The following is a 15,197-nucleotide window of genomic DNA, read 5'->3' on the forward strand; positions in this document are numbered from 1 at the left end:
TATAATTTATAAAAAATAGCTTTTATAGAGGCAGGCTTCCTTGGAAAATTATGAATTTTTAAAACGAAAATTTGAGTTTCATGTTCGATATTAATAATACAGACGTTGGCATCCTTGGAAAACTAGGTTTTTTAAAGACAGTTCAACAGAAAGATTTCGTAAAGAGGAGGGGCGCTACGCGTAATGTTCTATTAGAACCTAATACGACAAAGGTTGGGAGATGCCATCGCTTGCTAGAAAACAATCTAGAAGCGTAAGTTTAGGCGTAGGCTAATAGAAAGTTCATTCCATTTTATAGCTTTGTAAAACGAATAAAAGAGTGAAAGTGTTCTCCTCCTGGTGAAAATTGTCGGCCATTTTATTGTCATTTTATAGCAACCAGCTTTATTTTTTAGACTAACTATGATGATGCCATTCTCAGAATTATCTTTCAGTCTACTTTGCACTTTCGTTTCAATCTCAATCAAATTGCGTGGAGCTCTACTTTTCTGGAACAAGTTTTAAAGAAAGAGCAAGTCTTTCTTTCTACAGATCAAGTAAAATACGCGTGATAAAGAGATGGTCTCACTCGTTACCCCACTCTCCGGAGGGGCAGTCCACTTCCTAGATTCAGTGACACATTCTTAAACCTTTTAAGAAATTAGTTTAACTTTGATGGATAGGTTTGCGGGCATCGGAACCAGTACTTTGAGACTCCCTTCGCGGATATCGGGACAAGTACTTTCGAAATTGACGCGGCTTAGGGTCGTTGGTCTTTTTGAAGAAATCGGTGCATGAGTGAGTCAGCCTCACTGCGTGTGTCCTCCCCCTTTACTAGGTATCCTAGCGTGACGTCGACCTTCTTAATTCCAAAACGGAACTTGAAATTTCATCTCTTTCGAATATTATCATTTCAATCACGCGATTTCCTTTAATTAGCTTTCTTAAAAAAAAAAAAACGCGAATTGTCAAAATGGGAGTAAAGTACGAAATACGAATTTCGCAATTCGGTTCCGAAATTGTTAAGCAGAATTTTAATCGGGTCGACGAAACAATTAAAGTTGTTTCATCCTAAAATTTCAATATCATTTGAAAAGGTTCGGTGGGTTGACCTACTTTGAATTGGGTCACTACAGAACATCCATCAAGCGTAGATGGTTCGCGTAGCTGTATAATGGAACTTGAAACTGATGTACTAAGACTGACTGACCACCTGTCGCTAATCTTTTCAATTCCCCCCCCTCCCCCAATTTAGTGACAACGTGGGTTGCTGTATAAGGAACGAGTTGTCCATGCAGCTACGTGACACTTGGACGTAGATGGACGTAGACAGCTGACGACTGTCTTTACGTACTTCTTTTGATGTCCTTCGGAAATGGAGTGTTAATTCGCGAGAAGGGCTTTTCCGGAATGTCGAATTAAAACGGGCTCCCTTTCCCCCTGGAGCGTCTTGAGTCACGGTCACGCTAGCTACTGACTGCCGGCAACGGAAAGAAAGGGGGTTCAAAGTCTTTCCGCTCTAAAGAGAAGAGGGTCTCGCCATGGTCTCGCTAGGGTAGGGTTGGTTGGTTGGTCGGGGGGACAAAAGGGTTCAGCGCAAAATCCCTTTCGCTTTTACAGTTACTCTCGATTTCCCTCGAGTGGCGGCGGACGTACTTTCTCAAAACGGAAAAAGCGCGCTCTCATTTGACAACCAAAGATAGATTAAAACTAATTTGGAATCCAGAGTTGTACGCTGCTGTTCGTATTCGATTACGAGGTAAGTTTAAAACGATTCTTTTGTTTTATCAGGTTGCGATCGAGTACTTGTATTTGTCAATATTTTAAATTAAATTCACCCTTAATTATTACGCTTATCTCAACCCTGATTGATGTTTGATTAGAGTGATTTGGTGTTTTAGCTATATCGATCAAGTATCCATTAGCAAACGTTGGATATGTAACGATTATAGCTATCAGATCCTTAAAGCGTTTCGATAGACTTACGTCCTTTTGAATCAAATTTCTATTCTGACCCCCTTGACCCCGCTGGTCAAGAATTAATGAATTCTATATTATCTAATTATTATTTCGATGCGAGCATTTAGTATCGTTGGATAGAGAGGCTAGAATTGTTTGCTAATATATTTTAAATTGCACTTTTCTGACGTTTCAAAGCTGGTCGTATTTACACAAGGTGATTGATGTATCATTAGCTAGAGACTTATATTATCCGTAATATATCTGTCTTAGATATGTGACCTTTCAAAATCAATGTACGGCATCGTCCGTGAAGACGCGGCAATCGCGAATCTTAATTGACATATTTAGTGGTATGAACGGCGGGCAATTTACGAAATTAGACATTTTCTATCTCTTTTAACGATGAAGTGACGTTTTTATCCGATAGTGTATAGGCGAATTCCCTCCCGCGCTGATCTTGTTTGAAGCGAGCGCGAGCCCGATAATTATCTCTCTTCGGGGATTAATTATTTCATTAGGGTAATGTGTCCCGTCATCCTTCTCAGATATTTTAATGAGCTTTCTCCCGCCACTGCTGGCCCCGCTTCTACTCATTTTATTAACTTTGGGGTAGCGCGGAACAAATAATTGAACCTGACAGACAGACAGCCTCGACGTCTTTTCTCTTTAAAGTAGATCAGTCACCCTACGCACCATATATATTCATTAGAGACGACGCGTTTATGCTTGTAGAGGGAAATTTGTAGAACTGCTACGGCTTAGTGAGATTTAAAATACCAATACCAAACGCCTTTTGTGTGTTTTCACACTTAGGGAAGTCCCCGCTGGCGTATGGTTGGTATTGGTAACCGATATTTCGTCTTAATTCAATTCTATCAAGAGCGCACGAGTGTTAGTAATGTTTTTATAGAAGTTCTAATCGCGGACATTTTTTTCGTGAATAACGTGGGAAAAAACTTGAAAAAGTATTTCGAAGTACTTTTTTTCCCCTTTCTCTTTTTAATCGATGAAAAGTTGACATTTGATAATAATTTTGGCGGTGTTCCAAAAAATGATGATTCTCGCTTCTCTGCGTCCGATTAGATAATTTCTACTGATTACAATTTTTTAACTGGAATTTTTTTTTTCGTGATTTGTTTCGTTGTTCAGTCGTAATCGTGAAGGTAGTGCGCGTATACTGCACGCGTAGTAATTAAGTCATGTCTTTTGAATGGCTCATAAGAAAGGTCTCTTCCACAAATGGGTAATTACCTTCGGCTATCGTTCTATAGTACCCAGACAAAAAATAAATCCATTTCCTTACTGAAACTTTTAAAGTAGCTTGTTAGGAACTTTTTACTTTTACTTAGTCCTTCAAATGTTAAAATAAAATCCACTTTCTTATCTGTTAAATTAAGTAGCTTTTTATGAACTTTTCACTTTTACTTTAGAGGCCCTTTAAACGCGTTAGTTTTTAATTTCAAGTGTCTAATGTTACACTTGCCGTCACGTATGAAGCCGGCTCCCCATATTTCCATAACTAATGTAATACCATTACCAATAAGTGTGACACTTTGCATTATTCGTAAATGGCTTGGTCTGACACACTTATCTCTTTATCCACTTACGGAAGGTTTGGCAGAAATAAAGTTTTTCTCCCAAAGACACTGAGTGCTTATCATACTTATTGTTGTCGTGATATTTCTTACGCAGTTTGAAGCCGACCCTGAACCTTCCCAACTAACTTGCTGTATGTTTATATAATCTTGGTCGCGGTACGGAGCTGTATCTTTTCTTTCGGCTATTGCTTTGTTTACATCATTTTGTTGACGTTAAAGAGGTTCCCCTTTTCCCGTTTCTCGGGCTTTCCTAAAATAGTTTCCTTCCAGGTGATGTCGCTATCCCCTATAGTTTAGAGTAAGCGCGAGGACCAGTAACGATGACCCTTTGACACGGTGATTTCCATAATGGCTGCCTGCCAGGATGGAAAGGAGGCGTCTTATGATATCCAGACTAATGTTTTTATATTGGTCATTAGCGTAAGAGTACTATACATACACACAAGTAAAGCAATAAAGGATATTACCTCTTGCGCAATTTCAGGCCCTCTGCCAGCTCTGAATTAGAAAGAGGGCAGGGCGTCGGTTCCGGGTCACTATCGCTAGCTCTTCCGTCCTTGACACGATACTATGTGTATATTCTCTCGACTCCTAAATATTTATATATAATTGGTCTTTTCGAAACTTGTTAGGCATAACATTATGTATTCCCGCTCCTCTACCTTGGTTATCGTGGCTGCCTTGGCACGTCAGTTTATAAGTGTACTAAAATGGCACCTTAGAAACGCAACCCAGAGAAAAATGAAGCCACGGTTCCGTTGTTTTTCGCTTGAAAGTGCAATTGTCAGAAGAAGAAAATAATGTTAAATCTCGTAAGTGCATGCGCTTGTACAAATGCCATTACGATATGAAGAGATAATTCGCGTTGGTTTTTCTAAGGTTGGGTTCTTGTACGTTGGGGCCCTGACTAAATCAGGAAGCGCGCGTCGGGGGGGGGGAGGAAAAGGAACGATTTTGTTCCGAGTGTATTAAAGGAAGTGAAGTGGCGCTCGCGGGGAAATGGGAAAGATTGTGTTAGTCGCGGCGCCGTACGCGGTTAGGTAGGTCTATAGGTGTCGAAAAAGTTGCAGACCAAGCAATTGTCGGCATTTCGTCGAAGCGATTTCGCTAGGGAGGGTTGGAGTTCGGGGCCCCTGTACGTAATGCGCGTGGAAGTCATTTCGTTAGTCGTACAAGATGACGCTCATCTTTGGTCAGTGCTTCGGTCACGTCTGGAAGATATTTTTCTGTCCTTTCAGACTTAGCGCCCGCTATAACCAGTAAGATACAACCGCCGACGGGCAAAGCGTTCACCAGATCATTAGCGGGCAATTTAAGAGAAACAATTTTCACCGTACATTCTTTTTGGGTTGGGGTCTAGCGCCGAATCTTCTAGCAAATTCTACACGGCGGAGGATCAAGACGTCGCCGATTCCGGAGATAGTTCCGCTGGCACGATGAATGAACGAAAAGGATTCGTTCGAGTTAAAGTCTTGCAGGTGGTCGAATTGGGGGACGAAGATGAAACGGCGGGGGGACACAAGGATCCATTTTGCGCCATCAGTTTCAAGGAGACTAGCGATCCCGATGGTCAGTCCGTCTTGGAATAACGTTTTTAGTCATCTAACGCGTTTTTTCAGCAGGCAAAGGAATTTCTTTGATTCAAAAACGCGAGACACTCTACCCCGAATGGAATTCTTGTTTCGATGTTCCACTTTTCAGAGGTTAGCTTAGGCGGTCGGTGTTGGGGCGGACCTTATCGGAGGGACTAATGTGTCCTGGTCCTTAATTGTAGGTTCCTTCGTGCATATATTCGTCATGGAAAGGCCCAACATTCACTTGGCTGACTCTCTCATCAGCGGACAATCTTTGGCGGAGAAATGTCGAGCTGCCGAAGACGATGTCGTCAATGATTGGTTGAAATTGCGGCCCGGCGGTAGAATCAACGTTCAGATGCGATACATGAAAGACGAAGAAGGTGGTACCGCTACTTTAATTATCGTTAATTACAGTTAATTATAGCGAAAGAATTATTCTCGGTCGAGGCGGGAGGTTCGACGATTTCCGAGGCGCAGCTCCGGGAGGAATTGCCAAGAGACGAGGCGCCATAAAACACTTGAAAGTTCACGAGGTGAAAGGTCACAAGTTTATCGCCAAGTTTTATCGTCAGCCGACCTTCTGCGCCTTCTGCAAAGAATTTTTATGGGGTTTCGGTAAACAGGGTTACCAATGTCAGGAATGTCAAATCACCGTGCACCGAAAGTGCCACGACAAAGTCCTGGGAAGGTGTCCGGGCATCGGCAAAGAATCTCAAGCCACCATTGTAAGTCTATAATGAACGATCTTCTTCCCAGCAATATGACTTTCCCCCCTTTTCAAGTACTTGCGAGAACGATTCAAGATCAACGTTCCTCACCGTTTCCGAGTTCACAATTACATGTCGCCTACATTCTGCGACCATTGCGGTTCATTGCTTTACGGGCTCTTTCGACAAGGACTCAAGTGCGAACGTAAGACAATTTCTTCTCATTATTTTGTTAAAGGATTCGTTCGGAGACTTTACCTTATTTTAACCGACGCATTAGAGAGGTAAATAAATGGTTTGCCCCGGCTTGAAATATTAGAGATACGAAACTATGTAGATGTCTTCTTTTTTGAGAGTTAGTGGTTGTGACATAAATACCCACCCCCCACCACGCAAGGCCTGAGAATGTCCATGTGAATAGAGATATTAGGTTTCCATGAGCTCGTATATTCGCGCTGGGTCGTTATATACTTGGTATAATTGATGGGAAAGCCTTTTTTCTTGTACTAGATGCGCGCTAAATGTCTTTTTAATCTATTTGAGGACGAGAGGAACAGTCCTCGTTTATTTAATGATTCCTTCTCTATATCCCCTCCCTCAAGTCAAAGAGAACCGCTGTCCATCATCCCTTATATTCCCCCCCCCCGTCTTACCCCCACCCACCCACCTTCAATGTAATCTCATCCTCCCTCATCTCATCTCAGTCCCTTTCCGTATTTTTCCCGGCGTGCTTTTGGGGAAAAATCTCGCCAGCTCCTAATGTCATATAAAAAACAAAGGATTTAAAGGCAGTCGGCCACCAAATTCCTCCAAACTGCGTACCGTGGTGGGCGTCGAGACCTTTATTCTTCATACGTCAACGTAATTTATAAACGTAGGCAGGCGCCCACTTTATCTTTATCCCATAAAGTGAATCTTTTCTCTCGGAAGTATTGTCGGGGCGTTCAGGAATTGCCTCTTGAATGATAGCGTTGTTGTCTGTCTGTCATTTGATTCTGTTTCGCTAAAGTATACGGTTGCTACCTTTACGGAGAGTACATTATTAGAAGTTGCCCCCGTCCCCTTTTTCACCCTGCTGCGATAATCTATGTAAGGAAGAGGAAAAAAGGGTCAAAAAACGCTCGTCTTTTCGGTGTATATAAAATGTTGAGTCGTTGGCTCTCGCTCATCTCGCTCTTTCATAATAGAAAAAGCCCATCCGATGCTATGATCTAAAATTAGATCCCCTTCCCTCTTTCTTATATTTCTATTAAAGAGTAGACTGTTAGTTTCAGTCAGGGAAACGCTGTCGTCTCTCTTATCTCATTCTCGGGCTGCCTTGACACGCCCTATGTGTGTAACTTCTCCGAGGGGTGGCTCGCTTAAGGGCCATTCTTAACGACAACTAAGAATACGGATATTTTAGAGATGGATGACAGCGTATATTCATTATACCTTCTTTCATTGTTTTTAAACGGACCGCGTGTTGCACGCTGAGGTTTGTTGTGATGCGCGCCTCGGGGTCCTGGCATCCGACCAGAGATTCGCCGCCGCCCGAGACACCGTTTCTTATAAAGAAAATAGTTCGGCCTCCTTTGGCGAAAGGGGAACACCGCGAAAGACTTCGACCGACATACCGCGACTATATCCAGCGCTCGCGCTTACACAGTTACTCGACGTTCCACGGTGAACCGTTCAACTAATCGCGCGTGTTATTGTAATCATGTCTTCGCGTCCGAAAAGACGGACCCCGTCCTCGCAATACGCCAGTGGAGGAAGGTCTCTGTTGGGCAGTTCCAGCGGCGGGCATATGCCAACGCGCTCTTTGTCCTCTTTCAGCAAATTCGGTTCGGCTTCGACGTTAAGTTTGGACGCGGATTATGGAATGCCTCCGTCATTGGCGAAACGAGCCTTGGCCTCTCGAGGATTCCAAGATGACGCCTGGAGACATAATTCAGATCCAAATTTGAATTTTTCTTGTGGCGGTTCCTTCGTCACGTCACTCGGTTCGATCCCATCGTCTCGATCTTACCATTCGCCGTCTCCATCGCCCTTGACTTCATCCTTTGACTCGCCGACGCGCTACCACTCGAGTCCACGTCAGTCGTACATCTCCGGTTTGGATGGCTTACGTTCCCCCTCTAGTTTCTACGAGCGTTCGAGCAGTCCTGGCTATTTCGATAGTCGACATGCCTCTCCCGCTAGAACTTCGTCCCCCTACTCGAGTAGTTACGGTTCTTCTTACGCCACAAGTTCCTTGTACAAGAGTAGTTACGTCTCCAGTACCACCGCCTATCGCGCCGTTCTTCGCGAACGACCATTCGTGCCATTGTCCTCGACTTACGTACCACCGCGTAAATATTCATCAGCGGAGGATCGTTTTCACTCGGGTATTGGTGGTATTAAAAGGACTAGAAACGTCATCAAGTTCCGCGAGAGGATACCACCACCTAGCGCAACACCATCGCGACAAGCGTCATGGAGGGTATCGAGCCCAAGCCCCTTGGCAAGGACTGACATCTCCAGGGATAGCGGCTCTTCAATTAGGTCGTCTTCGCGGATGGGGTCGGGTAAATCAACTGATTCGGGCTTCGAAGGATGGTCTCGCAGACGTGACATCGAACTAGAAAGCGGTGAAGCGGAACTTAACTCCTTCAACGAAGACCCTCCTCGAGACATCGCCATTCAGGAACCCACCTTGAGAAGGAGAAGGCCACCCAGAAGGCAAGAGTCCGATCACATTGGAGACAATGTGGATCTGAAATTAGACGACTCGTCTTTGACGCAGGTTACTGACGTGCAATGTGGTAAAAGTGTAGCGCAATATGAGATTATTGACGCGCGTGATGTCAAAACGTTTATCGTTGAACGCGATGAAATTCACCGCGATGCGAATGAAGGTGAAAAAGTTGTGGAAGATTGTGAAAAAGTCAATTTGCATAGTATTTTGGAAAAGGAGGAAGTTGAAAGTCAGACGGTTGAGTCGGATAAAAGTGGACTTCTACTTGAAAAAGCTCCGGTTTGTACACAAATGAGCCAACAAAGCGTCACTACGGAGAAACCTTGCCTCGCTGAACCCGAGAAAACGAAAAAAGTTAAAAAGCTGAAGAAAACTAAAGCCATAATTATAGATGACATCGTCGACTTGGTTACGGACACCGCTACAAAATCTGAAGATTGCCAAAATGAACCTGAAGTTAAACTTAAAAAGAAAAAGCCAAAAGACATTCAAGTCGAATCTAAAGATATCCAGGTTAATTCTGGTGATAAGGAGACTGTCGTTCAAGAGAAACGTAAAGACATTCAAGTTAAGCCTGTTGTTGAATCTCGGGCCAAGATCGTTGAAGATACGTCGAATGTTGATGTTGTAAACAAAAAGATTGAGGATAAATTTAAAATTCAGGATAAACCAAAAGATGTCCATAAATCAATTGACAATGAAGTTAAACCCAAAGAGGCTGAAGTTAAATCCAAGGATGAACTTAAACCCAAAGAGGCTGAAGTTAAATCCAAGGATGAACTTAAACCCAAAGAAGTGAAACCGAAAGATGAACTTAAACCCAAAGAAGTGAAACCGAAAGATGAACTTAAACCCAAAGAAGTGAAACCGAAAGATGAACTTAAACCTAAAGACGTGATACCGAAAGATGAACTTAAACCTAAAGACGTGAAACCGAAAGATGAACATAAACCTAAAGACGTGAAACCGAAAGATGAACTTAAACCTAAAGACGTGAAACCGAAAGATGAACTTAAACCTAAAGACGTGAAACCGAAAGATGAACTTAAACCTAAAGACGTGAAACCGAAAGATGAACTTAAACCTAAAGACGTGAAACCTAAAGATGAACTTAAACCTAAAGACGTTGGAGTTAAACCGAAAGATGAATTAAAACCGAAATTTTCAGTTAAACAAAAAGTTGAACTTAAAACGAAAGATATTGATGTTAAAGCAAAAGAAGAACTGAAACCTAAAGAAGTTGAGGTTAAACTGAAAGATAAACTTAAACCCAAAGATGAAATTAAACCCAAAGATGAAATTAAACCCAAAGATGAAATTAAACCCAAAGATGAAATTAAACCCAAAGATGAAATTAAACCCAAAGATGAAATTAAACCCAAAGATGAAATTAAACCCAAAGATGAAATTAAACCCAAAGATGAAATTAAGCCCAAAGATGAAATTAAGCCCAAAGATGAAATTAAGCCCAAAGATGAAATTAAGCCCAAAGATGAAATTAAGCCCAAAGATGAAATTAAGCCCAAAGATGAAATTAAGCCCAAAGATGAAATTAAGCCCAAAGATGAAATTAAGCCCAAAGATGAAATTAAGCCCAAAGATGAAATTAAGCCCAAAGATGAAGTTAAACAAAAAGATGAACTTAAACCTAAAGACGTTGAAGTTAAACCCAAAGACATCCAAAAACGTAAATGCGTTAAAGAAAAATCCAAGGATAAACTTACACTTGCTGAAGTTGAACTTAAACCTAAAGATGAACCTAAACCCAAAGACGTTGAAATTAAACCTAAAGATGAACCTAAACCCAAAGACGTTGAAATTAAACCCAAAGATGAACCTAAACCCAAAGACGTTGAAATTAAACCCAAAGATGAACCTAAACCCAAAGACGTTGAAATTAAACCCAAAGATGAACTTAAACCTAAAGATGAACCTAAACCCAAAGACGTTGAAATTAAACCCAAAGATGAACTTAAACCCAAAGACGTTGAAATTAAACCCAAAGATGAACCTAAACCCAAAGACGTTGAAATTAAACCCAAAGGTGAACCTAAACCCAAAGACGTTGAAATTAAACCCAAAGATGAACCTAAACCCAAAGACGTTGAAATTAAACCCAAAGATGAACCTAAACCCAAAGACGTTGAAATTAAACCCAAAGATGAACCTAAACCCAAAGACATTGAAATTAAACCCAAAGATGAACCTAAACCCAAAGACGTTGAAATTAAACCCAAAGATAAACCTAAACCCAAAGGCGTCGAAATTAAACCCAAAGATGAACCTAAATCCAAAGGCGTCGAAATTAAACCCAAAGAAGAACCTAAACCCAAAGGCGTTGAAATTAAACCAAAAGACGTTGAAATTAAACCCAAAGATGAACCTAAACCCAAAGACGTTGAAATTAAACCAAAAAACGTTGAAATTAAACCCAAAGATGAACCTAAACCCAAAGACGTTGAAATTAAACCCAAAGACGTTGAAGTTAAACCCAAAGGCGTCGAAATTAAACCCAAAGATGAACCTAAACCCAAAGGCGTTGAAATTAAACCCAAAGATGAACCTAAACCCAAAGGCGTCGAAATTAAACCCAAAGATGAACCTAAACCCAAAGGCGTCGAAATTAAACCCAAAGATGAACCTAAACCCAAAGGCGTTGAAATTAAACCCAAAGATGAACCTAAACCCAAAGGCGTTGAAATTAAACCAAAAGACGTTGAAATTAAACCCAAAGATGAACCTAAACCCAAAGACGTTGAAATTAAACCCAAAGACGTTGAAATTAAACCCAAAGACGTTGAAGTTAAACCCAAAGACGTTGAAGTTAAACCCAAAGACGTTGAAGTTAAACCCAAAGACGTTGAAGTTAAACCCAAAGACGTTGAAGTTAAACCCAAAGACGTTGAAGTTAAACCCAAAGACGTTGAAGTTAAACCCAAAGACGTTGAAGTTAAACCCAAAGACGTTGAAGTTAAACCCAAAGACGTTGAAGTTAAACCCAAAGACGTTGAAGTTAAACCCAAAGACGTTGAAGTTAAACCCAAAGACGTTGAAGTTAAACCCAAAGACGTTGAAGTTAAACCCAAAGACGTTGAAGTTAAACCCAAAGACGTTGAAGTTAAACCCAAAGACGACAAGGTTAAACTTGTTAAAACTAAAGCTAAAGCAAAAGTACTGGGAGTTAAAGAGAAAACCGAGGTTAAAGGCGATGAAAGTGGCGTCATTCAAGTTAAAGTCGACGGCGACATTAAACCTAAAGTAGAGGAGGATAAACAGGTGGTAGTGCTTCAAAGCACCGTGAATAATGAAAACCATAAAACTCCAATGCAGGAGCAACTCAAAACGGAAGACACTAGCGTACAAAGTGAACCAAAGAGACTAGAAATCGTTCAACCCATAGTTGCAGACGCTTCCAAGCTAGTTGAACCAAAAGATGTCGTGGTAAAAGCCCTGCCACTTGAAGACAAATCCGAGCTCAAAGACGTTGTCCAAGCTAAAGATGAAACCAAAGCGAAAGTCGAAGATGAGCTTATTGAATCAAAATCTGAGGTTGGAGAGGGGAAACCCGTCGAACCACCCCGAGATGTGTCGGCGCCAATTCAAGGCGAGAAGACCGAAACTACGAGCGAAAAACCCAAAAAGAAGGTCAAGAAAGTGAAGAAAAAAGTCAAAACAGAGCCCGAACCTGAAAGCTCAGTTGAAGGTCAACCCCAGATTGTCAAAACTGAAGCGGGAACGATTGAACCCGATATGCCGGCACTCGCTTCGAAAGGGGTCGATAGTGACGAGTCCGCCCAAATTAATGCCCAACAACCCGATGCGCCGCTGCTCACTTTAGAAAGCGCCGATAATGACGAGTCCACTGTATTGAAAGTCCAAGATGAAAACCACGATGCTACGCCACCCACTTCAGAATCCGCCGATTGTGAGGAGTGCGAAAAATTAAATTCCCAAGACGCAATATCCGACACCAATATTGGTAAACTTAGAGAACAAAAATGCTTCGTAGTATTTTTAACTTTATTTTGGGATTTATATTAAGCTCTTTATTAACTCTTATTCATAATGATTCAAAGAATTTTTTTTATTAATTTTTATTCTTAACTTAAAGAAAATTTGCTTCTTTTATGATCAGGTTTATTTTATTTCAGAATGCAGCGCGAATTGCCACAAAAAATGCGAGAAGCACGTTCCAAACTTATGCGGAGTCAATCAGAAACTGTTATCTGAAGCGCTAGCCACAGTGAAAAGAGAAATTGTTGAAAATCCGTCGGAAAAGCGAGATGATGACTCGTCGCCCTCTAGCCACCAAATTCGACGTTCCAGTTCCGTCGGTTCCGATTCCGACGAAAGTTTGGACGCGATTTGGAAACCGGAAAACCGCGGGGCGGCCGTCAACGCGGGATCGGAACCGCGGATGCCGACGGTGGACATGAAAATTCGTTTCCGTAAATACACGGTGGACGACTTTAACTTCTTGAAAGTCTTGGGCAAAGGGAGCTTTGGCAAGGTCATGCTGGCCGAGATGAAGTCCTCGCGACAACTCTTCGCCGTCAAGTGCCTGAAGAAGGACGTTGTCTTGGAAGACGATGACGTCGAATGCACAATGATAGAGAGGAAGGTCCTCTCCCTAGGCAGCCATCACCCGTTCCTTTGCAAACTCTTCTGCACTTTCCAGAACCAAGTATGACCGTAAGACATGATGGTATCATCTTCGTTATTTACTCTCTCTCGCTTCCCATCTCAGTCTCACCTGTTCTTCGTTATGGAGTATTTGTGTGGTGGCGATCTGATGTACCACATTCAGATGAGCGGTAAATTCGACCAGGATCGAGCTAGGTATTACGCGGCCGAAATTATCTGCGCTCTCAAGTTCTTGCACAAGAAAGGAATTGTTTACAGGTAGGTCAGGCTAAGTACAATGGATAGGCGGTCTCTGTGTTTCTGGGAGGGTGGGCTTGGCTATCGGCGAGTGCCTTTTGAACCTTTCTTCTTCCGCTTCGTGTGCCGGGGTCGCTTAGGGACCTGAAGTTGGACAACTTAATGTTGGACGTGGAAGGCAACGTCAGAATCGTCGATTTCGGCATGTGTTTGACGCGAATTTACCGGGAATTGCCCAGTAATTTTTGCGGCACGGCCGAATACATGGCCCCCGAGGTTGGTACACACACTGCGCTTGGCTTTGCCCAGAGCCCCTTTTAAGTAGCACTCCAGACTAACTCGGTGACTGACCTTGACTAAATAGTTCGAGTGGCACGTTTACTAATTTCGAGTTTTGTCGCATTAATAAAGCGAAAAAAAAAAGAGTGTTATTTTTGAGCCTTTCCCTCTTCACCTTCCTTTTTAACGATTAACAGAGATTTAAAATTGGACAACATCCTTCTAACGGAGAATGGCGCCGCCAAAATCGCCGACTTTGGAATGTGCAAGCGCGGCGTCGGGGGCGATAAAAGGACGTCGACCTTTTGCGGTACCCCGGACTACATCGCCCCAGAGGTAGTCCATTAGATTAACATTTAACATAGTTAAAGCTCCCGTTTGCACTAATCGACGATGCACAGTTCACGCACTCGCGTCATGAGAATAGTTTTCATCCGGTTTGACTGACCTTACAGATTATCAAAGGCAATCATTACAATCAGTCCGTGGATTGGTGGTCGTTCGGCGTCCTTCTCTACGAAATGTTGGTAGGCCAATCGCCCTTCAACGGCACCGACGAGGAGGAACTCTTCTGGTCCATCTGCCACGAAGAGGTTTTCTACCCCAGGTTTCTCAGCAAGGAAGCCAAACAATTACTAGTCTTAGTATGTTCGCGACGATTCTTCTTTTTGGCACGCTTACAAAAATTATCGTTGCCTTTAGCTCTTGGACAAGAAACCCGAGAAGAGGTTAGGTATGCCGGGATGTCCGGCGGGTGATGTCAAAGATCAACCCTTTTTTAAGCCAATCAACTGGGAAAAGTTGGAACGAAAAGAAATCGAACCTCCATATAGGCCAAAACTGGTAAGATTATGGTTCGGAAAGTGAGCGGCCCCTCGAATTTTCCGCTCCGATCACCTTATCTCAATCTTCTCGCTTTTCTCTTTTTTACTCTCTTGGCAACCCTATCAGAAATCAGCTTCTGACGTCAGCAACTTTGACAGTGATTTCACAATGGAAAAGGCCGTTCTAACCCCGATTGATCCGCAGATCCTCATCTCCATGGATCAGACGCAGTTTGGAGGTTTCACCTACACGAACCCCAACATGACCGACTGATTTTATAAACCCTTCTCCCCATCCCACCGTAATTTTAACCTCGAGGTGTAAAAAACATAATTTCAAACATTATCTCCACTTAATTATTGGCCCCTAGCAAACATTTTTGTTGTAAATAATTTTTCCCCAATTTCTTCCTAAAGGAGTAATTTATGTACAGATAGTATTAAAAATTTTGCCAGTTTTAAACCGAAATCAAAATGTGTCCCTTTTTAATACTATAATCCCATCATGAAAGTCCCGAAAATAATTCGTAGGGAAAGCAACTTGAAATTATCACTTCAATCAAAAATTGCAACAAGTGTCCGACGCCTCCGAATACCTTCTATCCCCGGGCATCTTTTTCGGAGAGAGAGAGAGAGAAAATTGAGAATCTCCCCCACTGGCAATGACCTCC

The 15,197-nt window shown here is 42.3% G+C and overlaps 1 protein-coding gene across 7 annotated transcripts; it reads left to right on the top strand.

The window, feature by feature from the left end:
- The first annotated feature begins 60 nt into the window (after positions 1 to 60).
- On the top strand, positions 61 to 15,001 carry LOC149718153 (putative protein kinase C delta type homolog). Of its 7 annotated transcripts, none has more exons than XM_089869531.1 (12): positions 61 to 1,738; positions 4,900 to 5,108; positions 5,159 to 5,242; positions 5,314 to 5,496; positions 5,564 to 5,841; positions 5,899 to 6,028; positions 12,694 to 13,226; positions 13,290 to 13,444; positions 13,900 to 14,038; positions 14,158 to 14,346; positions 14,405 to 14,545; positions 14,654 to 15,001. In XM_089869531.1, exons 2-12 carry the CDS (start codon positions 4,976 to 4,978, stop codon positions 14,798 to 14,800), a joined length of 2,112 nt encoding a protein of 703 aa, XP_089725657.1. In that variant the 5' UTR covers positions 61 to 1,738; positions 4,900 to 4,975; the 3' UTR covers positions 14,801 to 15,001. The 7 variants fall into 7 exon arrangements, with proteins under 7 accessions (XP_089725657.1, XP_089725656.1, XP_089725658.1 ...); XM_089869530.1 differs by lacking the exon at positions 61 to 1,738 and adding an exon at positions 1,841 to 3,184; XM_089869532.1 differs by lacking the exon at positions 61 to 1,738 and adding an exon at positions 4,109 to 4,351.
- The last annotated feature ends 196 nt before the right edge of the window (positions 15,002 to 15,197 follow it).

The sequence above is a fragment of the Phalangium opilio genome, unplaced genomic scaffold (genome assembly GCF_054372755.1).
Source record: "Phalangium opilio isolate 3A_F unplaced genomic scaffold, DU_Popi_V2 ptg000002l_1, whole genome shotgun sequence".
In the NCBI taxonomy this organism is placed as follows: Eukaryota; Metazoa; Arthropoda; class Arachnida; order Opiliones; family Phalangiidae; genus Phalangium; species Phalangium opilio.